Genomic DNA, 20,946 nt, shown 5'->3' with positions numbered 1-20,946 from the left:
CCCCTAAGCAGACACCTCTAGCGTAGGTACTAAGTATAGCTAGCTTAGTATAAAGGATCTATATAAAGTCCCCTAAGCTAATAGGGCTCTAAACTCCTAAACTAACACTAGAACTAAACTTTAGTATAGAAGATAAAGGATCTATATAGGTTATAGATTAGGGTTATACTACCTAAGATAGTAGTAATCTAACTTACTTTAACGCTATAATAGGTAGCTCCTAGGAAAGACCTAGAGGGGAGAGTACTATTAGTAGGTTACTCTATAAGAGCACAGAGATAGGTAAGGGCACCCTATCTAGCTCTTATAGGGGTAGTAAGTAGAGCTCCTACCTACCTGCTTTAGGACTAGATTCTATATCTCCTATAGATCCCTTATAAGCGGCACCTAGAGCTCCTAGAAGAAGTAGAAAACTACAAGTTAAAGGACTACTACTAACGCGTGTTAGTAAGCAAGCTTAGGGACAGGACCCTAATAAACTACTAGGAGGATCTATAAGTGTAGGGATATATATAGTAATAGATCTATTAGATATAGATCTAATTAGAAATCCCTTATATAATCTTTTAGTATATCCTAAACTAAACGCTATAATCTACACTATAATTATAGTAGTAATAGGGAGTAAATCTCCTAAAAACCCTAAAAGGAATACGCACTAGGACGCTCTATAAAAAGAGCTAAAATAATAGAAGGATCTCTATAACTACTAAATAGGATAGCAATTTAGATACGTAGTATATAAAGAAATTAATACTCTACTAAAAGCTAGTACCTAGAAGGAGATTAATAGGCTAACTAAAGGGGAGCGTCTACTCCTACTTAAATAGGTGTTTACATACAAGCTTAATTAGGATAGTTACCTAATTAAGTGTAAAGCAAGGATAGTAGTAAGAGGAGATCTATAGCTTACTAACTTAATTTATTTAACCTACGTAGCTACCCTAGTAGCTTAAACCTTTAGGACTATAATAGCTATTAGAGCTAAGTTTAACCTTAAGATATATTAATATAACGTTGTTAGAGCTTTCCTTAACGCCTTAAGGGATTAACACCCTATAGTTATCTATAAGCTACCTAAAGGATATTAAATACCTAGGAAGTGCGTTAAGCTTAAATAAGCTCTATATAGATTAAAAGACTTACTATTATTATAGTATAATAAGCTCTTAACTACACTCTAAGAAAATAAGCTTATTACTTCTAAAGAGGAGCTATACCTATTCTTTAATAGAGATTGTAGTATCTTGTTAATATTCTATATAGACAATATCCTATTACTCTATTACTAAAACTACGCAAGCTAAGCTTATAAAGTTATCTAAGCTCTAAAGCAAAGATATACTATAGAAGAGAAGGGACCTATAAGCTAGTTTCTAGGGGTAAGAGTAATCTAGGATAGAAAGAGATAGATAATAACGCTTATTTATAATAAATATATTAACAAGATTATAAAGAAATTTAATCTAGTAGAGATAGGAAAATTCCCTACTATACTACTATTAAGTAAAGATATTAAAAAGAGCACTAGAGAAGCCACTAAAAAGGAGATTAAGGACTATTAGGAGCGCGTTAGATTAATCCTTTACACCTTAATTATAGTGCGCCCTAATATTACCTATATAGCCTCCTAGCTCTTCTAATACCTTACTAACCTATCTAAATAACACTTTAATATAGTTAATTAAGTAATTGTCTATCTATACTAAACTTAATACTAATTAATCTAATATAGGAATAGGGATCCTAATAAGCTTATAATATATAGTAATATGTTATTTGCTAATAATATTAATACTTAGTAATTATTATATAGATACCTAATTACGCTCTTTAGAGGACCTATTATTTAGAAGGCAGCTTAATAATTAACTATTACTACTTTAACTACTAAGGCAGAGCTCCTTGCGCTTAAGCAAGTAAGTAAAGAAGCAATAGCGTTAAAATATTTTTTAACTAAAATACACCTTACTTTAGATACTACCTAGATAATTAATTATAATAATTAATAAACTATTAGGTTAGTAGTAGGCAATAATAAAAGGATTACTACTAAGCTACGCTATGTAGATATTTAAAACATGTAGCTTAGGCAAGAGTATATAAAGGGATCTTTCTATATTACCTACCTACCTACTAGTAATATACTAGCTAATAGGCTTACTAAAAACCTAATAGTATAATAATTTATAAGGTTTAGGGAGCACCTAAAGTTATATAATAGTAGAGTATATATTATATAGTATTAATTAAAGTAAGGTAGTATATAAGATCTATTAATATATAATATAAAAATAACTAACTATAGCCTACCTCTCTATTATTAACTAGGTAGCTTCCCTAAGGAGCTCTATTACGCGCGTAAAGCGTGCCTTAGAGTCTATAGGGAGCTACCTAGGTTACCCTACCCTAGGATCTATAGAGGGAACCTTAGAGGAGCTAGAGTCCTTATCTTCTAATAAGGAGCTCTAGGCACCCTTAGCTATAGAAGTAGCCTTACGCGTAAGCTTAGTAGTAGTAGTAGTAGCTTTTACTAGCTCCTGCTATTTAGCCTTACTCTCTTTAAGGAGCACTAAGACCCTTTGCTTCTTATCCTTAAGAAGGTCTTAGCTCTTACCTACCTACTTCCTTACTAGGAAGGATAGTATAGAGCGTTAGGTAAGCTTAAGGCTATTAATTAGTTTATTAGTATAAGATCTTACTAAAAGCATTATAAAGGAAAAATTCTTATATAGATTATATATATTAGGATATAGCTATACCTAAAGGAGTACTACTAGTACTAAGTCCCCCTACTAGAAGAGTTATAGTACTTACTATTAGACTTATTAAAGAGCGCTAAGTATAGATAATTTAGATAAGTTTTAGTATAATAAATACTAGGCTCTCTATAGCAGGAGGATCTTAGGGTCTTCTTAGGAGCTAGAGAGGGAGTAGGCGTAGGAGCAGGGGCCTTAGGTAGGGTCTAGGGGGGAGTAGGAGCTAGAGTTAGAGCTAAAGTAGTAGGAGCTAAAGTAGAAGCGCCTTACCTTAGCTTTATAATCTTAGCTATAGTAGTAATAGCTATATACTTAGCTACTACACACTCTATAATAGCCTTACGCTTAGTAGTAGCGTACTTTTCTTTAGTAGTAGTAGCTTTAGTAACTATAGCTTTAGCTACGCAGGAGGTAATAAGGGTAGTATAGGTAGAGTAAGTATAAGTAGTAGGTTTTAACTTTAACTAAGATATAGGTTAGTAGGGATATAAGTATAGTTTAGATCTTTAAGGTTATATAATCTTATAACTTAAGCTATAATAAAAGATTATAATTAGGTAGATAGAGTTATAAAGCTCTATCTAGATAATATCTATATACGTAAGTATAGGCTAAATAAAGAAGGCGCGCTAGTTAGTATTTAAAGGGTAAGCTAATTTAACCCTTTAGATATATAACGCTCTAATTAGCTATACTACCTACTAACTATAAGCGTAACTATAATAATAAAAGATCTACCTATACCTAGGGGGTGTGTTATAGGAGGGATATTAACTAGATTATAGAGTATCTTAATCCTAATTAATCCTAATTAATCCTAGTTAATACCCCTATATAACCTACTATCTAATTAACTACTAGCTTACTACTAAGTGCCTAATAAAAAGTAGGAGCTCTAGTAAGGAAGGTTTACTAATTATTTACCTTCTAGTAAGGGTAGCTAAAGCTCTATATATATAAGTCTGATCGTAGTAGATATAATCTAATAATCTATCTCCTAAATTATTCCTAACCTTAGTAATCTAAATTTCCATAATATTTATAAATAGAATAAACCCTTAGAATAGGTGTTAGAGACTAAATATCCTCCTCTATAGTATCTTCTTTAATTATAATAGTCTTAACTAGATTACTAAGGGTAAAGTCTAGTTTAAGATTAAGCACCTCTAGCTTATTAAGTGCTAAATTATAGAGGAAGAATAAGTTATCTATAAGATAGATATTAAAGAATATAATATATTATAAATATATTATAAATATATTTCTATATAATTAATATTATATATACAAAATAAGTGTACTAGGCTATAGACCCCTGTATAGTAGGGTCTGGTTAATCTACGGATTACGACTTTGCGTTAGTCTATGGACGGACCCATTTTTCCTATGGTCAGTTGACATGCTGCCTCTGCCAAGTTCTGGGCTTGCAGATTGTGGTGTGAGGTGGATCCCAGTATTCGACGGCCCGGATACATAAGGGAACACAAGCCATGAGGAGAATTCATATGCGGTATTAGGTCATATTAGAATCTTTGGAACTCTACATCGTGCGGAAAGCAAGCTGTTAAGTCTTTGAGATGACGACCCAGTATCCTTATTCCAGCTCAGTCATCCTCCAGATCTGCCCAGCGTCCAAGAGTAGGCTGTTTGGCAAGCGGCTCTTTCTCCCTCTGAATTTCCTCTTCTTCCTGATCTACATCTCTCTTGCCGGCCGCGCTACGAGGACATGATGCCGATCCCTCATCCTCGCTAACGATGCCACTGTTGAGCCCGCCGACCTTCTCCTTCTCCTCCTTTTCGGCCTCTTCCTCTGCTGCCTCCCAATCCTCAACAACCTCAGGAGACTTCTTTTTCTTTTTCTTTGTGCTGCTAAGACTTAAAACTGCAAATCCTCCCTTATTGCCAAATGGTATGCTGCTGGGTAATTGGCGAAGCGGAACACCTTTTGAGGCTGCAACTTGACTCCAGCCACTACCAGGGCCGATATCGGATTCCTTTCGTAAAACGTTGAGCGAAGAGTCAAGCCGTGCAAGCTGCAAATTTCCTCCTATCTTCTGTGAGATGAACTCTTGCGATAGCGGTTCTTTGATCGACTCGAGCATAGTCTGCATCTCGAGATCAGGAATACTGAGACGTGCCGCTAGTGGGGGTTTCAGGGCTACCGCTTCGCTGGGAAGGAAATTCACTTCTAAATCGAGTCTGAACGATGTCGTCGCAAGCACGGTCTTGAGCACAACATTGATTTCTTCGATGGTGAGAGCGAAGCGCGGATTCAGAATGATGAAGGCGTTGTAAGGATCACCACTCGTGTTGCTCGGCTTGGGTCGTAATGTAGCGGCTGAAGTGGCCACGGGTACTGGTGCAACACGCTGTCGCATTTGACGAGTCCTCGCACAATCTGCCAAGGTCCTCATAGGTGCCATTACGAAGCGAGGTGTTTTGAAGATTGCGACATGCCGATGAGGCTCGGGATCCATACTCTCTGAATCAAACCCAAAGTCTTCCGCGAGCGAGTGAACAAATGCTCGTTGATTCCTCGGCATTGGCTTGAAACGAAGGCGATTCCGCTCTGGATCTGCGGCGAAAAGTCTGAGCTGTTTCTCCTGCGCAGCTGCCCAAGTAGAATTTTGTTGATACATGTTCAGCGTAGCTTCTGAGTACGGGATATGGTCATTTTGGTGCTCCGGATCCACATTGAGGGCAAGAGCCAGCTTCCGATTCCGTTCAAGGCGTGCACACTCCTCATCGCACTTGAGGACTCGCTTCAGGTTACCGTCACCATGTTTCGATGCACCGCACTTGGCTTCCTGCTTGATCCTCTGGCATTCACAGGTGACGAAAATCTTCTGAGAACAGGGCTGCTCTTCTTTGCAAGCTCGAGGGAAGTGACAAGGTGCCATGCAAGGGTGTCCGCATGCACTGAGCTCTTTGCCACAAGACTGGGTGCATGCCTCATCGCACTGTCCGGGTCGATGACACTGCTTTTGGCATTTGTGTGTACCGCATTTCAGGGTGCGCCCACACACTTGGCCACAGTGAGCCTCGTTGAGCCAACAAGGCTGGTTCTTCAGAACGCTCTTCCCACACAAGCAAGTCTTTGTGGTCAAATAAGCGCATTTCGGACAGTCCTGGTCGTCGCCATGACAGCTATGATCAAGCTGTGGGTGTCCACAGTCTTTGGGTCGCTCACACTTGAACCGACATGGTGGAGGATTCGTACCGCAAGGCAGTGGCGGTTGAAGAACAGTGCGACCACAATGACAACTGAGCTCATCGAAGATGGCATCGCGACAAGTCCCACAAGGCCCTTTGTGGCATAGTTCTTGGCAACGGTGCTCTGGGTTCCCACATTTCAGTTGTCGGTCACAACTGCGAGTGCAAATGTGTTCCTAAGGATGTTAGCACATAATTGAATGACCGCATCCATATACATACAGCTTCAAAGTCGTCACCAGGCCGGCGAGGTGCCGAATCCAGCGGTCTTGCTTTTCGGCGATTCGACTGCCTCTCGCCGGCCTTCTTCTCGCCAGCACAGCAGCGTTCCCCACACATATGGCGCCCACAATTCAGCGAAACGCGACAAACTCGCGTACATTGTGGGGGCTCAATGTACCCTTGATGACATATGGTATTGGAGGCAGTACGCTGACATCGACACGATATTGTAATCCTGTTGAGACAAGGCCGACACTCTCCCTGATGACAAAGTTGTTCACACTGGTGACCACACGGGAGTAGCTGAGCGCAGGGTTTGTCGCAATTCGGTATCGGGTCGTTGCAAGCTGTTCGTGCTGGCTGAGACATGTCCTTCAATTTCGTCTTGCCACAAGGGCAGCGGGACACGAGATCCGGTGATCGCGGGCAATGGGGAGCGTTGGCATCTTGTTGGTGACAAGGAGTTTTGCAAACATGCTTTCCACAATCATACATTCGGCCACACGGATTCGGGCATTGAAATGTGCCCGTCCACTCCTCGACGACCTCGGTACCATCATCATTATGGCAAGATTGACGACTACGCTTTTCTTCTGCTCGATCATGGCACGGTATATCTTTCTGAACTTGGCCACAGTAGCAGCGCGCTGGAACTCGAACCTCACAAGATCCACAAGGGCCATCGTGACATGGCTCGAGGCATCTGTGCTCCCCGCAAGACATGACTAGTCCACAGATCTCTCCACAACTCCAGCCATGCTCGTAGTCGGTATCAACGCAACGACGAGTAATGGAATTTTTGCCACAGAAGCAGTGCTGGGTCGGACCCATCAGGCTGCAGGGAGGGCAAGGGCCAGCGTGGCACGTAGAGCCACATGGATGAGGACATTTCTTGGGTAGAACCCGAGGTCTAGCGCACGTTTGACCACAAGAAAACGGGGGAAGGCCAGGTAATGATCTAGGGTCCAACTCCTTCTCACACCAGCAGTGAAAGTTCTTGGGCAGTACGTCCTTTGGCAGATTGCAGCCTGGGCATCGCCATTGCCTAGGAGGGGGTAGCTCACCATCTGCAACCTGTTGCCGAGCGGCGGCAGAACCCTCGTTGGTCGACCACTTCTTTATGCAGCCCAAGTGAAACACTGTCCAGCACGTTCTGCACGACCAGACGCCTTTTGAATGTCGCTTGACGTCTTCTGTACAAATAGCACACTCGTAGTGCCCATTGTCAATGTCCTCGTGCGTTCTGGTCGCGATGTCGGCGGCGGTGGACTTTGGTGCCTGCGGTCGCTTCTCTCGTGGCGGTCGCGATTTGCGCGGGGCAATGGGTTGGCCGGGCTGAAAGGGGGCTGCATCTGGTTTGAGGCCTGGCTGGCCTGGCTGTGGGCCGACGTGGGAAGCAGCATCGCCCTCGACAGTCAATTGACCCCCAAACTGACGACCACCGGCAGCTACGCGCTGTGCGAATCTCCCCACACCACCTCTGCCACGTCCACGACCGCGATCTGCCCGGCCACCGTTTCGGTGTGCAGCCTCTTGCACAGACTGCGGTACCAGCGCGAGGGCGGCAGGTGCATTGGGAGCTGAAGGCCTCGCAGCTTCACTATGGCCCCCTCTCCCCCGCCCTCTACTACTGCGGTCCCCTCTCTGTGCAGGCTGTCCAGCAGGGCCACCCTCTTGTTGCTCCGTCGTGGTTCTGTGACGATGCCGTGGCCGTCTTCGCCGCTGCGAATCCTGTGACGGGCCTTCTGAGGCGGGAGGAGGTGGTAGTGGTGTTGGTAGTGGTGGTGGCGGGACTGTAGTGGTGGCCATGGTGTAGGATTTGCTGGTGACGGTGGAAAGTAGTACAAAGAGTCGTAGTGGCGCAAAAAGGCTCAGGGCCTGAAGTTGAAATAGAAGCGTGAACAGGCTTGTATAATATATGCCCTAATGAAGGTGAAAGAAATAAAAAGTTTGTAGGTCGACTACTCTGGCGTGTGGCGGCGTGTCAAAAATGGACATGGGAGTGGCGACCAGATAAATACGTTACATCTCACTAATGTAGCCTGCCTATTTTGCCTGCGCAAGCAACACGGACTAGCGAAAGAAAGAGGCAGGTTTGGGGTAAGTGATGAAATGAGTCAGATTGCCTTCATTTTGAAGGGCAGGCGAGCGGACAGAGAGCGGGTAGCGCAGTGAGCTGCAGAAGAAGAAGAAGAAGAAGAAGAGGATAAGACCAGGGAGTCCAGGGAGTCCAGGGAGTCCAGGGAGGAAAAGGATGTTCCGAAGGGGGTAGTCTGGGGACTTGACTATCTTGCGCCGTCGTGCTTGAATCTCTCTCTCCGACACTGGCTGGAAATTCCAACGGGGGGTGGCAGCGCGTCATCGCCTTGCCGCGGGCGTGCGAGATGCTTGCTTACATAATGGTACCTTTGAGAGTTCCCAAGGTATCCTACCTAGTAGCGGCATCCACCAATGTCCACCAGCATCGTCCGTCGCCCCCAAGCTCGACCCTTCTCTACCCAACTCTACCCACTCTACCCATTCTACCAAATCCATACAAGCTCTAGCCAGTACCCTTCATCCCATCGTGAACCTCGCAAACGTCAACACAGCCGGTTACCGTACACATGGCCAAGACACTGCTCGGCGCCTTCGCCCTGGCAGCGCTCCAGATGCCCTCCACGCTTGCCTTCCGTAACACATCGCCCTTCTTCCTCCTCTCCTCCGCCGAGTGAGTACGCGTTTTGTGCCGTCTTCTTCGGCTCGTCAGCTAATGAAAAGCAGCCTGCACATGCCCAGTACTCATGGCGCCATTGCGGATTCGTCAAGTATCACTGCGCAGATCCTCGAAGCCCTGAAGGAGTGCCCGACTCGCTCCTACATGATCCTCGAACAGCACGCTGTCTCCTCTGATGACTTTGCAGACTCCCGCAACGCCCCACAACTGAGCAGGCTCACAAGCGGCGCGCATCCAGACGTCAAGACCACTTTTGTCACGCCAGAGGTAATCGGCCAGATCGATGTGGCAGCTATTAGGAGACATCTCCAGTCGCATTGCGCGCCCAAGGATGCATCCACAGATGCGTGGATAGAGAGCCATCTCTCGCAAGAGCTAGCCAAATCTCCCAACCAGGCGCATCGAAAAGAGAAGCTCATCAACGATGGTGCGTATCCATGCTGTAGATACGCCTATGCGGGCCGCTAACACTGCCAGACGCCGTTCTTGGCGACTACGTATTGGAGAGGGCAAAGGAGCGGGACTTTACCGTCATCTACATCACCACTCCGCAGACCGAATCGCAAGCCAAGGTGCAGCTAGAACACTACACCTACGAAAGCACTTTTCCCGACTTTGTGCAGATGGAGCTGAAGCGCGACCTTTCTGCACACGAGAAGCAACCGAGGACGGCCGAGGGCGGCCTTTTTGAACAGTATCAGTTCTTCACGCCAGGAATCTTCATGGGATTCGTTGCCATCGTCCCACTCTTCCTCATCCTCGTAGTCGGGATTCGAGCCTTGACCAGCCTGGAGGTTTCATACTTTGCTTTCAGCAAGGACATGGGTCCCAATGCGCAGAAGAGGCAACAGTAGTTCGTTGTGGGACAGTGTCGTGAAGTTAAGAATACTCTTCGGATTGATATTGTGGATATTGTGGAGTATACGCGCATAGGCATTTGGCGTTATGTAGGACAATTCTGATTCGGTCGACTTTGAGAAACTTTGCAGCATCCAGCGTATCCGACTTCAAGCCGTTCTCTGAAACCAGCAGCAGGCTTGAACAGGATACTCGTGCCATGCTTATTGATGCAAGATCCACGATTAGTCAAGTCCATGGGCCTGAAGACCCAATTTAATTTACCTACGTGACGCTGCGTCGCGCTTACCTCTTTTGGCGATGTGATCAGTGGGCAGCGACCAATTGTATAAAAATGTCCGATATTTTTAGTCCATGTACTACACCTTGCCTACTACTATACGCCAATGATCGGTCATCTATATAGCGTGCATTACTTCCATTTTTGACAAATATTGTCACTGCTTGGACAACAAGGTCCGATTTTTTTGGTCCTCTGTAGATTATAGTCACAGCCTCGTGTTCAAGATACTTAGTATATTAATAAAGCAGCCGATAGGTATCGACCCTCATCGACAGCCTTCCTACCTAGGAGCACAACTGCGATGTCTCTCAAATCCCTCCTCCTGTTCTCTGTAGCAGCGTTGGCTGCTAACCCCGCTGTTATTGACACCGACGTTGCCGTCATTGGCGGTGGAGCATCTGGAGCTTTTGCTGCAGTGCGGACCCGTGAAGATCTCGGCAAGAAAATTGTGTTGATTGAGAAGTCAGATCGCCTGGTAAGCTTTATTTCACGATATCCTCTTTCTTTTGGTAACGGAATCACTTATAATCATTTAGGGTGGCCATACCTCTACATGGCACGATCCAGTCACTAAAGCACCATTCAACTATGGACTTGGGGTATTCATGAACATGACTGCCCCACGGGAATTCTTCGCTCGATTCAACATCTCCCTAAAGTTGCCCGACAGAGCGGAAGGGCGAACTGTGTTTGCTGATTTTAACACTGGCAAACGTACTAATTACTCCGAGCCCACCCCGGAAGAAACAGCCGCTGCTATTGCAAGGCTTGGGCCTGAGTGGTACAAGTACGAGAGCATGATGCTACCTACAACCCAGAACTTCCCATCAGGCGACAGCATCCCCAACGACTTACTTCTACTCTGGGATGATTTTGCTCGCAAATATAATGTCGAGCCTGTAACCACAACCATCTGGAACAATGTGGGCATCGTTACTGACAACGCTCTGATGATCGATATGTGGAAGGTGTTTGACCCTTCAGTGCTACGTGGTGTAATGGTCCCCGTTTCAGAAGACAACTCAGAGATCTTCGACAAGGTCTCGCAATTATTAGGCAACGACGTCATGTACAAGAGCCAAGTCGTGTCAAGTAGAAGAACAGACAATGGCGTGCAGCTCCAGGTGCAAGGCGATGGAGGCATGGTCACAGTCAACGCCAAGCGACTTCTCATCACCATCGGCACGAACCTTATTGATCGAGAAGTCTATGATTTGGATGACAACGAGGACGCCCTCCTCCACTCTGTTACCGGCAATCGTCAATGGGCTGGGCTTGTATCACATCCATCATTGGAAGGGTTTTCCATCACCAACTCTCCTGCGGCAGCTGCACCATCAAACCACCTAGTCCATCCCAGAGCGCCGAGCTTGCAGGCTTTCGAATTCCTTGGAAACTCTTCAACGGGTCCAGTATACCGTACCATCATCACCACAAAAATGGAGCACGACATGGAGGATGCGAAGAATGTTGTTCAGACAGCCTTGCAAAATCTCATGATTGCCGGCACAGTGCCTGATGGCAACGTCGGTCAAGTCGACTTCAAAGCCTTACACGATCATGGCATGATGTACCGACACCACTCTCCAGAGCAACTCCGTGCTGACATTGTTCGCCGAACCAATGCGCTGCAGGGTAAACGATCCACTTGGTACACTGGAGCTTCATGGTCCGTACATAACGCTGCCATGCTTTGGAACGCAACCGATATCATTCTCCCAAAGATGTTAGAAGGAATGTAACATGGCTCATTGGGGAGAGCTGTATCCAGTAGTATAGATACTTGGTATCTATTTAGCCGCAACAGGTACTTTCAAATCATGACCTAAAATAGTACTTGAAAGTAGAGTAGTGTGAACTGATCTTGCAACGTATCCAAAAGTAGGTACGATTATATGATTTCAAACGTTCACGCCACACCAATATTCGATGAATTCATGGCGTTGAACAGTTCTGATTGCCTGAACTTTTGGGCTGAGTAGATTGGTGTGACAGGGAACAATCACTGAACCGCAACCAACAACAATGGACGTCCCGCAATGCGCCATGCAACTCTCAGTTGCAAGCACGCCAGTAGAACTTATCCAGGCTATCTTAGGTGTGGAGAAATGTGCAAAATGGTCTCTTACGCTCAACTCATGAACAGGTCCCAACCTACTCAGACGCTGCTTGGTTAGACGGCCGCGGAGAGCGCCGTGGAGATCACCTCTCGACCAGGCTGTTGAAGTGCGGCATTAATTGTTAATGGGACACCCTATTAAGGCGACAGTGGCGTGGCAGTCGGCAGATATGATGATTCACACCATCTCAGAGACTTACAGTATCAGACAATCAGTCCACTTACAGCAGCGGCTTGAGTAGGATCCTCATTCCTCAAATCCACAGGCACATTGTGACCATGTTTGCGTTTGGATAGGTGTATGACATCAAACGCGTCTAGGCGGACGCTGCCTACACACTTTATAGCGTCAGCAAAGAATATAAATGCTTCGTGTCAAGGCGTAATCACTGCGTTAAGAAATGAATTAGGTGTCTGTACCTAATTTGCTGAACTACCGGTGTTCTATTTCTTGAATTAAAATATGGTCTTAGTAGTAAAAAACCCGGTTAGCTTTAGCATCTTTTTAATGTTATATTCAAAGCCTATTTAGAATCTTAAGCCTCTTCTAAGGGCAGGAACGTTTACCCCCACCTGGAACTTGATCGGTGGAGGGATAGTGGTGGAGCCGCCTACCGGTATTGCGTCTGAGGCTGTTGAGATAACTTTGGAAGTAAATAGCACCAGTAATTCAGAATATTCGTCTCAGTACGAGCCCGCATTGTTATCCTCGATCACACCATCTACAATGTTCAGTAGGTTGTCTCGGCCTGTCTTGAACGCCAATGCAAGGCTCTTTCTTGCGGTTAGAAATACCCATCGATGTGGCTATTCGGCCATTTCTACTCATTCCAGCTTCCCAGTTACTTTACTGCGCCTTAACGCTGGCGTAGCGTTCAAGCAATCCCAATCTGAGCGACAGAATAAGCCAGGCATCTGCAGCGATCTTGAACAATCAACCGATGACAACAAAAACGCCGATGATAGGACGAATTATATGCGTATGTGGGTATAGAATTGACATTTTATAGCCTACTAATTACTAGACGTAGCTGTCAATATGGCAACGCTTATGCCAAACACATTCCTCATGCAAGAGTTCATGCGGACAGCATATGATAATTACTTGGATGATAGGGAGAATAGCCTGACCGTCGAACTTCCTTTTATTTTCATAATACAAAAGGGTATGCACGATCTTTTCGATGCGATAAATGTTAACATAATATCTAGGAACTGTACTGCCTACATCTCTTGTACTGCTACGAGAACAATTCGCTCAATTCTCCCTGCAGCCTTCTCTGCCTACCTCTACTGAAGGTATTTGCTCTTGATAAGCTGTTTGTGATCTCTGCTTATGTTTCAGCTAGATTTCATCGACATCTTGACGGAATTCTACTCAACACATGCAGATAAGCGGGAAGCTTTTGAATGGCTGGCCGATTATCAGTACTGTGACGCCTTTGCCGATGACAAAGAAAATGAATGGATGGCTAAATAGCGTAGCCAGTCATTTTATCTCGTATGGGCGCTGATATAGTTCTGCTAGGCAGGAACTTGCATATCTATATGTATGGGATGCGCTCTTCCGCGGCTTTCAAGCCCTCTTAAAGATTGCCTTTTTTCTGCCACTATACAATGTGTAGATTGTTCGAATACCATACGATCCCTGCTTCTCGCCTCTTGTGTTATGGAGAGCCTTTCGTAGATCTGAAGAGAAGCTGGACTTCTTTGCTAATATCTAGGTTTCCATCGAAATAAATCAGCTTCATGTGCCCAAGTTAAGAATGAGATATATACAGGTGTACGACTCACAGACTAATTGAGTTCACTACTGCACTCTGCACTAGAACCATCCGTAATCCAAGCTCTATATCGGACCCCCCTCCCAGGCAGACACACCTCAAATCCATGATCATCTGCGGCATCACCAAGACCCTCTCCGCTCTCCAGGAAGTCATCTTACCAGACTCAACTCTGTACGATGATGTCCTATTTGAATGGAAGTGAGTGGGCACGTGTACAGTTGAAGGACAGTTTTGCTTCAATCATTTTGATTGTGTAGTCGACAAGGGTTCAACAAATATGTTCATAACTATGAAACCGTGAACAGACATGCGTGCATTTGTCCTTATATGTACCCATTCTTGACTTACTTGATGTGGTTCTCCATGACATCTATCATTGCTCCATCATTGTTAATCTAGGTAACTGCGCATTTACGCTTAGACAAAGCCCACTAAGAAATTGTCCTTGCATCTATTACCCCAATTTGGCAACTGGCTGTATCAAACCAGCGTGTGACAACGCATCTGCCTGTTATTTTGTGTCGCAAAGTGGCTCATCTGGTCTGTATTTCCCTAATACAGCTGGCTACGATCTGGTTCAGTAACATCCCACTGCGTCGCATTTTCTGGGATGACTGAGCCAAATTTCCGAGCCCTCGCTCAAGTTTTACTCGGTGTTATCGTTTCTGATGATAATATAGGTGCCTATGTAAGATTTTCCTTAGCTACAATGGCGAAATCGAGGGTGTTGGCTTGACGACCATGGCTACAGACGCTGTCTTCAATTAATTTTGTCGGAGATCAAAAGCACTGTATGTGCAGCACGATTCACGCCCAAGACGATAATACCTGATTAGTAGTAGGAATGAGCATGATATTTCTGACAGATTGAAGATCGATTCAGAGCTATCGCATTCTAGAATGAAATGCCTCGGCCAACGGATCAGCGGCATAATTTGACGTCACTTCAGCCTATACGGTACAGCCAGCTCAGGTGTTCCGGCAACGATATCGTAATCATGATCACATATCAGCATAACAGTTTCTCCTGATACGGTAGGTGAGCAACTAGCTCAAACCTCAGGATTCCTTGCAGTCAGCTTGACAAGAAGGCCCTCGTTCCATGCCACTCCACCGACCAGAGTATAAACCCCAGGTTTTACAAGCTCGATGTCGAAGCGACGGATAGTCTTTCAGTTCGTCAGTTTGAAACAGCGCTCAAGTGGAAGTACTGGGATATACAAACCTCTGGCAAGACTTTGTATACCTCGAGCATTGCTATTTCCTTGCCCATGCACTGTCTGGGACCTGTGCCGAAGGTGAACTGGGCGGCTTCCAATTCGAACGTTCTTTTCTCGCTGACCATCCACCGCTCAGGTTTGAACTCGTCGGCGTCTTCGCCGTAGAACGCCCTGTCTCGTTGGATAATGTACGCATTGCTTGTAACATCTGCTCCGCTTGGAATAAAGTGTCCATCGATCATTTTCCCATTCTTGGGCACTATACGTGGTAAAAGCTGTGGAGCTGATGGCTGAAGTCGAAGTCCTTCCTTGATGGCTCCAACGAGGAACGGAAGATGCTGACGAGTTTCCTCATACAAGACCGGAGTAGATAACAGGCCAGCGGCATCTGCTTTCTCGATCTCAGCACGCACGCGTGCAAGAGCTGAAGGGTTCAAGAGCAATAATTGAAAGATACTGGTCAGTGCGGTGGCGGTTGTGTCCACGCCAGCTTGAACCAAAAGTGTCACGTGTGCCCGTTTTTGAATAGGCGTCAACGATGAACCGTCCGAGTAACGGGCTTCAACACAGCTAGAGACAATCAGTAGGAGTACCAAGAAGAGTACAGGCCGATCATACTGCTGCATAAAATCCGGCCTTCCTTCGAAAGGCTTCTCGGCAATGTTCTTTTCTCGACGAGTCAACTGACGGTCTGCTTCGCATATCAGCCATCCCATACCGCTATCCCTGGAATTCTCTGGCAGAAGCCATTTTCCTAGGACAGGCAGGTCTAGTATGTATTCCCTGAAGAACCGACAGCGCGAGGCAAAGCCGAAGAATACCAATCCCTTGCGCCAATTTACCCTAGATCATACGGTCAGCAAATTTCTCGGATCTAGCAGACACGTTTTTCATACGCACATGATACCTTTCTCATCACGCTGGTTTTTCACACAACCAAAGGGCTCCGAGAATGAGATCATACTCAAGATGTCGGCCGCAAACTCGGCCATTTTATCGGATAGGCAGATTGTGCGCTCTGCCGTTGCATGCTCGCTCATTTTCGAGATGAAGAATGAGACCATCTCATCAAATTGGGGCTCCCACACTTTTCTCAGTTGTCCAATAGACCATGGCGCGTTAGATAATGCTTTGCGCAATGCGCGATGCTGATCGCTTCCAAGCGTCGAGAACAAATGGGGAGGACCAAGGGCCCCAGTGCCGTAAAACGCTGACTTCTCATTCACTACAGAGAAGATAATCGTCAGTATGGGCCTAATTAAACTGCATGTAACTCTGCAGAACTAAAAAAAAATTGAGATCGTTCATAGAGGGGTTTGCAAGACCCTTCGATTCCTGGATGAAGAAACGTACATTGGGGGTCGCGATAGATATCCTTGAGCGCCGATGGTCGAGGAAAGAGCAGTGTGTTAGGTGACACACGAATCGGTTGGTCAGCTAATACATGTTAGCACAAGGTTGTGATCACGCTGCTTCCTAGGGACATACCTCCATACTTCTCTACCAGATGCGTGAGCCACAAATGCTCTCGTTTCTTGATTGATATTATGGCACCCACAATCGAGAACGATGTGGCATACCAAGGGCCTGGAAACTTCGAAAGAGGGTGCAACATTTGCATGTAGAACATGCGAGAGAGAAGTGCGAGAAATAGACATGCGAGCGATATGTAAACCATATCTAAGAGGTTATTCATCGTGAAAAATAAGAGTGTCTTCATTGTTGCAGGCGCGCTGTTTCTTCTGAGGTATGTACTTGGTGAATCTACAATGTTACCGACGCTGGTATCAGTGCAGCTAATATCAGAATGTCGAGAGTCAGCACATTATATACCTTATCCAACATATTGATCGGTATACATTGATGAGCAACCTACACGGTGACATGACTGATGAGAGGGGAACCTGGTAAGTTTTATGATCACCGTCTCGCTTCCTGGATTTGCAGATAATTGCAACGATGCTGTATACCTTGGGTCCCAGAAGGGCAGGTCTTCAGTCACTGTACATGAAGGCTAATCAAAGGTAGATATGATGGGCCTATAACAATTCCCGGGAATATTCGTGCAACAAAAGGATATGCAGCCAAGAAGGGAGTTTGCGTGGAGTTGATGCATCGATCGGTCAAAGTGGAAAAAGGGCGTGTAACGTTCGCCGAATCATCGACATCGAAACCTAGACAGTACATATAGCTAGAGCCTACCCCATACCTATGAGAGCTTGCTGGTAAGCGAATATCCCTCATAATGGCTATCTTCATATACCTATCAAGTGGGTGCGTCACCTCCCGTAGAGTTAGAAGGCGCCTTAACCTGTTAGGTTCTACTTGCGGAAGCAGCGGATTTGTAAATTTTGAGCCATGCTTCTTTGGTCCAGAACTGTCCATGAGTCTCTAGGAAAGTGGTGATCTTATAGTTCAGGTCTGTTGTCACTTGGTATCTTAATCTCACATCAACCCAACAATGAAAACTGACCCTGAAGAGACATGTCCTTGGCTGATTGGAGAGAGTAATAGTCACGGTATTCGTGTACCAGGAGAAGATCAGGGGGTAATAGGGTTCCTATCAAAAGTTCGGTTTGAAGGGGTAGAGTCCATGATATGAGGAACTAACCTGCAGGAACTGAGTAGATCAGCAAATCATTATCTCTGAATGATCCCCGTATATGTCCCATCGCGGGGGAGTTTGGCCGCATCGAGGCACCATTGGGAGCTGATATTCAGGGTTAACATGGGCTTATACCTCGGAACAACGGTTCACTAACACTTGTATGTGGCGGGGTTGAGGGCTTTGGCCTTTACAAGGCCGGAGTACCGGTAAGTCACGATGTCGAAGCGTGTTCTGTGTGGATTCCACTTTCGAAGTATAATGGCGCGCCCACTATTGATACGGAAAAGCTCCATGGGGAGGACCTGAGAGAACGGATGAAGCCGGGCATGGCGGAGAATTTTGCTGGGGAGAGACAGTTAGAACTGCTTTGCAAAAGGTGTGTCTTTCATAATGATGAAGGAGTGACAATGAGATAGATTGCATTATTCAAGCATCGCCTTGGCACGGGCGTTGGCAGGCAACGCGGAGATAAGCCAACTCGAGCTCCGAACCAACACGCCAACACCAAGGGTCGTTCTCGTCAACCAAGTACTCCTCTTAGAGAATCGGATTTCCAGAATCCCACCGCAAACATGGCGATTCTATCAGCAGTTACAATGATTCGCAGCTTGTCGTTATTCCACGTCACGCTTGCCGCGCTGCTCTTGAAGAATCCCGCCATTATTGCAAAGCAAGGAGTCGTCCTGGTCCTAGGACAGGCTATGCAACTCGTCCGCCAACCTCCTATCCACACATATACACACATGCATCCATCACTAACATATGCTTAGCCCAATCCCCGCGACTTCAACACGCCCACCGCAGCCACCGCTTTCCTCGCCGTGCTCTTCGCCTTCATTGGCCTCACCGACCTGACCGCCCTCTCCCTCTCAGACGAGGTCTTCGACCAATTCTGGGGCACACAGACACCCGTACGCCTCGTGTTTCTGTTTGCTCTCACCGGATATGCATACGTGTCCAAGGAGGGCGGTATGTTTGCGCCAAGGACGCATGAGTACGCCATGCGTTCTGGTGCCGGTCTGAGTAACAGCATCATCTTCACATGGGGCTTCTTTGAACTTGTCTTGTGGTTCTTTGTAGGTTTTGGAAGGGCCTATGTGACCGTTTGAGCATAGAAGCTGATATAGGATAGGTTTATACGTCGCTACGCCAAGAGAAACAGGAGAAGCTGAACAAGATCATCGAGCAGCGAAAGGCGGAGGAAAAGGATCGATTGTAAATCACTCGGCCGTGGCCGTATTCGAAGACGATGTAGCATAGACTGCGCACCAAAGAGAAAGATTGAGGTTCACATTGAAAGCGATTGTCTCATCTTTGGGAGTATGTGCTCCGAGTTTGTCTCCATGCAGATATTCACAGTCTCGACTGAGATCTTGGGGAAAGCGTGGATTGTTGAGACCCTAGCCGTGGCTCATTGGCAATTGGCAATTGGCAATTGACATTGAGATACACGTGGGGTACTTTGACAGCTTCAGTGCCAGAACGCTAATCTGGTTCACTTAGGGTAAGAAACGCCCAAGTGAGTGCAAGTCTTGCAACGCAGTATATCACACAATGCTCAGGGCACGAGTTTAAGTCACTCTTAACGGTTCTTGGCCATTGGCCAGAATGAAAGTATATCATTTCCATCATGCTATTCGTCAAGATTCCAGGCAGATCATGTTATGCAACGCTGAACCCAAAACGCCAAAGAGAGTCACACGTCAACCCAATGCCACACCATCCTCGCAAGAAAGCTCAGCCTATGAGCAATCTGCGCAAGCCACCTCGATGCCCTCAATAACCATCGGCTTACTATACCCACTTGGCACACCATCAACCTCGACACCCTTGACACTGCTCGTCTCACTCACAGTCTCACTGCCCAACGCCGAGTCAGTACGCCTGCTTTGCTCCGTTTCCTCCTCGATATAAGCATACTCGTTCCTCCAGTCACACAGCATCTTGCTCGAAACATTGCTGCCTCCACACAGCACAATCACAACCTTGTCATCCGGTCGCACCGGCCTGCCGAGCGCCTTTTCCAACCGCCCATCGTAGCAAAGGGCAACGTTGATTCCACATGCAAGCTCCACCATGATCCTCTCATCATCTGCAAGCCGCCAACAGCCCATGGCCGCCTCGCCATCTGGCAGCACGATACTTTTCACATTATTCCGCTGTGCATACTTGAACGTTGCGTCTGTTACCCTTGCGCAGCCGAGACTGGTAGCCTGTGATGTAATCTTGCCAAGGGTGATTGGTTGCCGCGCCTTGAGGGACGCAGCGAGCGAGTCTGCGCCTGCGGTTTCCAGGGCGAGTATCGTGGGGGTGTACATGGAGAGTTCGTCCATGGCTTGGCAGATGCCGTTCATGAGGCCGCCGCCACCAACGGAGCAGATGAGCACGTCTGGGACGGAGCCCGGGAGTTGAGCGGCGATTTCGTGCATGACGGTCGAGTTGCCTTGCCAGATGTCCGGATGGTCAAAGGGTGGACAATAGATAGTTTCTGTTTGGGCCTGGGGTATGCGTTAGTAAGATAGTATTTGTATCGATTGTCGAAGACGTTAAGAAGTTTCATGGTGTTGCAGGGGGGAAAACTTACGCAGGGCATAACGTGCTCTCGGAGATAGGTGTCTGCGTCCTTCCATGCTGCGCCATGCTGGATCACTTCGTATGCTCCTGCGGCTCGGAGTTTGGACACCATCAGTGGCGCTGTTGCGGTCGGGACCACGACAGTGCAGTCTAGGCCAAGAGTACGGGCAGAGTAGACGGCTGCGAGTCCGGCATTGCCTCCACTGGAAGCAAAGATGTGAGGGCGAGAGCCTTGGGGTAGTTCTTCAAGGCGACGGAGGATATAGTTGCCGATGCCTCTATTATCATAGGGTCAGATCTCGGTGCACTGTAGACGGAAGTTCTCCAGAACATACCTTGACTTGAATGATCCAGAAGGCTGGAGGTTCTCCAGCTTGAGAAAGACTCTGCTTCTACGATTTAGAACTCCCTCATCTTCATGTGGATCGTACAGAGAGGGGAGGGGAGAAAAGGATAGATAAGGGTATTTGGGAAGTGTGACCGTACCATCCCGCAGCTTCAGAGAGCGCGTACGACTCCCGCAACGGAGTCTGCACCCATGGGGTTTGCTGAGGCGCCTCAGTCTCGTATGTGATAGCCATGGCTGA

At 46.4% G+C, this 20,946-nt stretch overlaps 6 protein-coding genes across 6 annotated transcripts; 3 read left to right on the top strand and 3 right to left on the bottom strand.

Annotated features, from left to right (window-relative positions):
• Positions 1-4,363: 4,363 nt before the first annotated feature.
• On the bottom strand, positions 4,364-8,072 carry IAQ61_001737 (uncharacterized protein; the record flags this gene model as incomplete). The annotated part of the gene is made up of 2 exons (XM_003833560.2): positions 4,364-6,148; positions 6,195-8,072. Coding segments are annotated over 2 exons (3,663 nt in total), but the record flags the coding sequence as incomplete, so codon positions are not given.
• Positions 8,073-8,785: 713 nt separating this feature from the next.
• Positions 8,786-9,764, top strand: IAQ61_001736 (uncharacterized protein; the record flags this gene model as incomplete). Its single annotated transcript, XM_003833559.2, has 3 exons — positions 8,786-8,904; positions 8,958-9,337; positions 9,388-9,764. Coding segments are annotated over 3 exons (876 nt in total), but the record flags the coding sequence as incomplete, so codon positions are not given.
• A 389-nt stretch (positions 9,765-10,153) lies between these two features.
• Positions 10,154-11,905, top strand: IAQ61_001735 (uncharacterized protein). The gene is made up of 2 exons (XM_003833558.2): positions 10,154-10,526; positions 10,588-11,905. The coding sequence occupies exons 1-2, from the start codon at positions 10,353-10,355 to the stop codon at positions 11,791-11,793; spliced, it is 1,380 nt and encodes a 459-aa protein (XP_003833606.2). The 5' UTR covers positions 10,154-10,352; the 3' UTR covers positions 11,794-11,905.
• Positions 11,906-14,818: 2,913 nt separating this feature from the next.
• IAQ61_001734 (uncharacterized protein) lies at positions 14,819-18,148 on the bottom strand. The gene is made up of 7 exons (XM_003833555.2): positions 17,940-18,148; positions 17,441-17,887; positions 16,666-17,386; positions 16,531-16,614; positions 16,078-16,402; positions 15,183-16,020; positions 14,819-15,126 (listed from the first exon to the last, which is right to left on the bottom strand). Exons 3-7 carry the CDS (start codon positions 16,895-16,897, stop codon positions 15,010-15,012), a joined length of 1,596 nt encoding a protein of 531 aa, XP_003833603.1. The 5' UTR covers positions 16,898-17,386; positions 17,441-17,887; positions 17,940-18,148; the 3' UTR covers positions 14,819-15,009.
• Positions 18,149-18,357: 209 nt separating this feature from the next.
• IAQ61_001733 (uncharacterized protein) lies at positions 18,358-19,004 on the top strand (the record flags this gene model as incomplete). Its single annotated transcript, XM_003833554.2, has 3 exons — positions 18,358-18,495; positions 18,556-18,861; positions 18,918-19,004. The coding sequence occupies 3 exons, from the start codon at positions 18,358-18,360 to the stop codon at positions 19,002-19,004; spliced, it is 531 nt and encodes a 176-aa protein (XP_003833602.2).
• Positions 19,005-19,373: 369 nt separating this feature from the next.
• On the bottom strand, positions 19,374-20,940 carry IAQ61_001732 (uncharacterized protein; the record flags this gene model as incomplete). The annotated part of the gene is made up of 4 exons (XM_003833553.2): positions 19,374-20,283; positions 20,370-20,637; positions 20,695-20,748; positions 20,846-20,940. The coding sequence occupies 4 exons, from the start codon at positions 20,938-20,940 to the stop codon at positions 19,528-19,530; spliced, it is 1,173 nt and encodes a 390-aa protein (XP_003833601.1). The 3' UTR covers positions 19,374-19,527.
• Between the last annotated feature and the right edge of the window lie 6 nt (positions 20,941-20,946).

Source organism: Plenodomus lingam (genome assembly GCF_022343315.1).
Source record: "Plenodomus lingam strain CAN1 chromosome Unknown contig_13, whole genome shotgun sequence".
Lineage (NCBI taxonomy): Eukaryota > Fungi > Ascomycota > Dothideomycetes > Pleosporales > Leptosphaeriaceae > Plenodomus > Plenodomus lingam.
The sequence above is the reverse complement of the archived record's forward strand: the minus strand, read 5'-3'. Positions and strand labels throughout refer to the sequence as shown.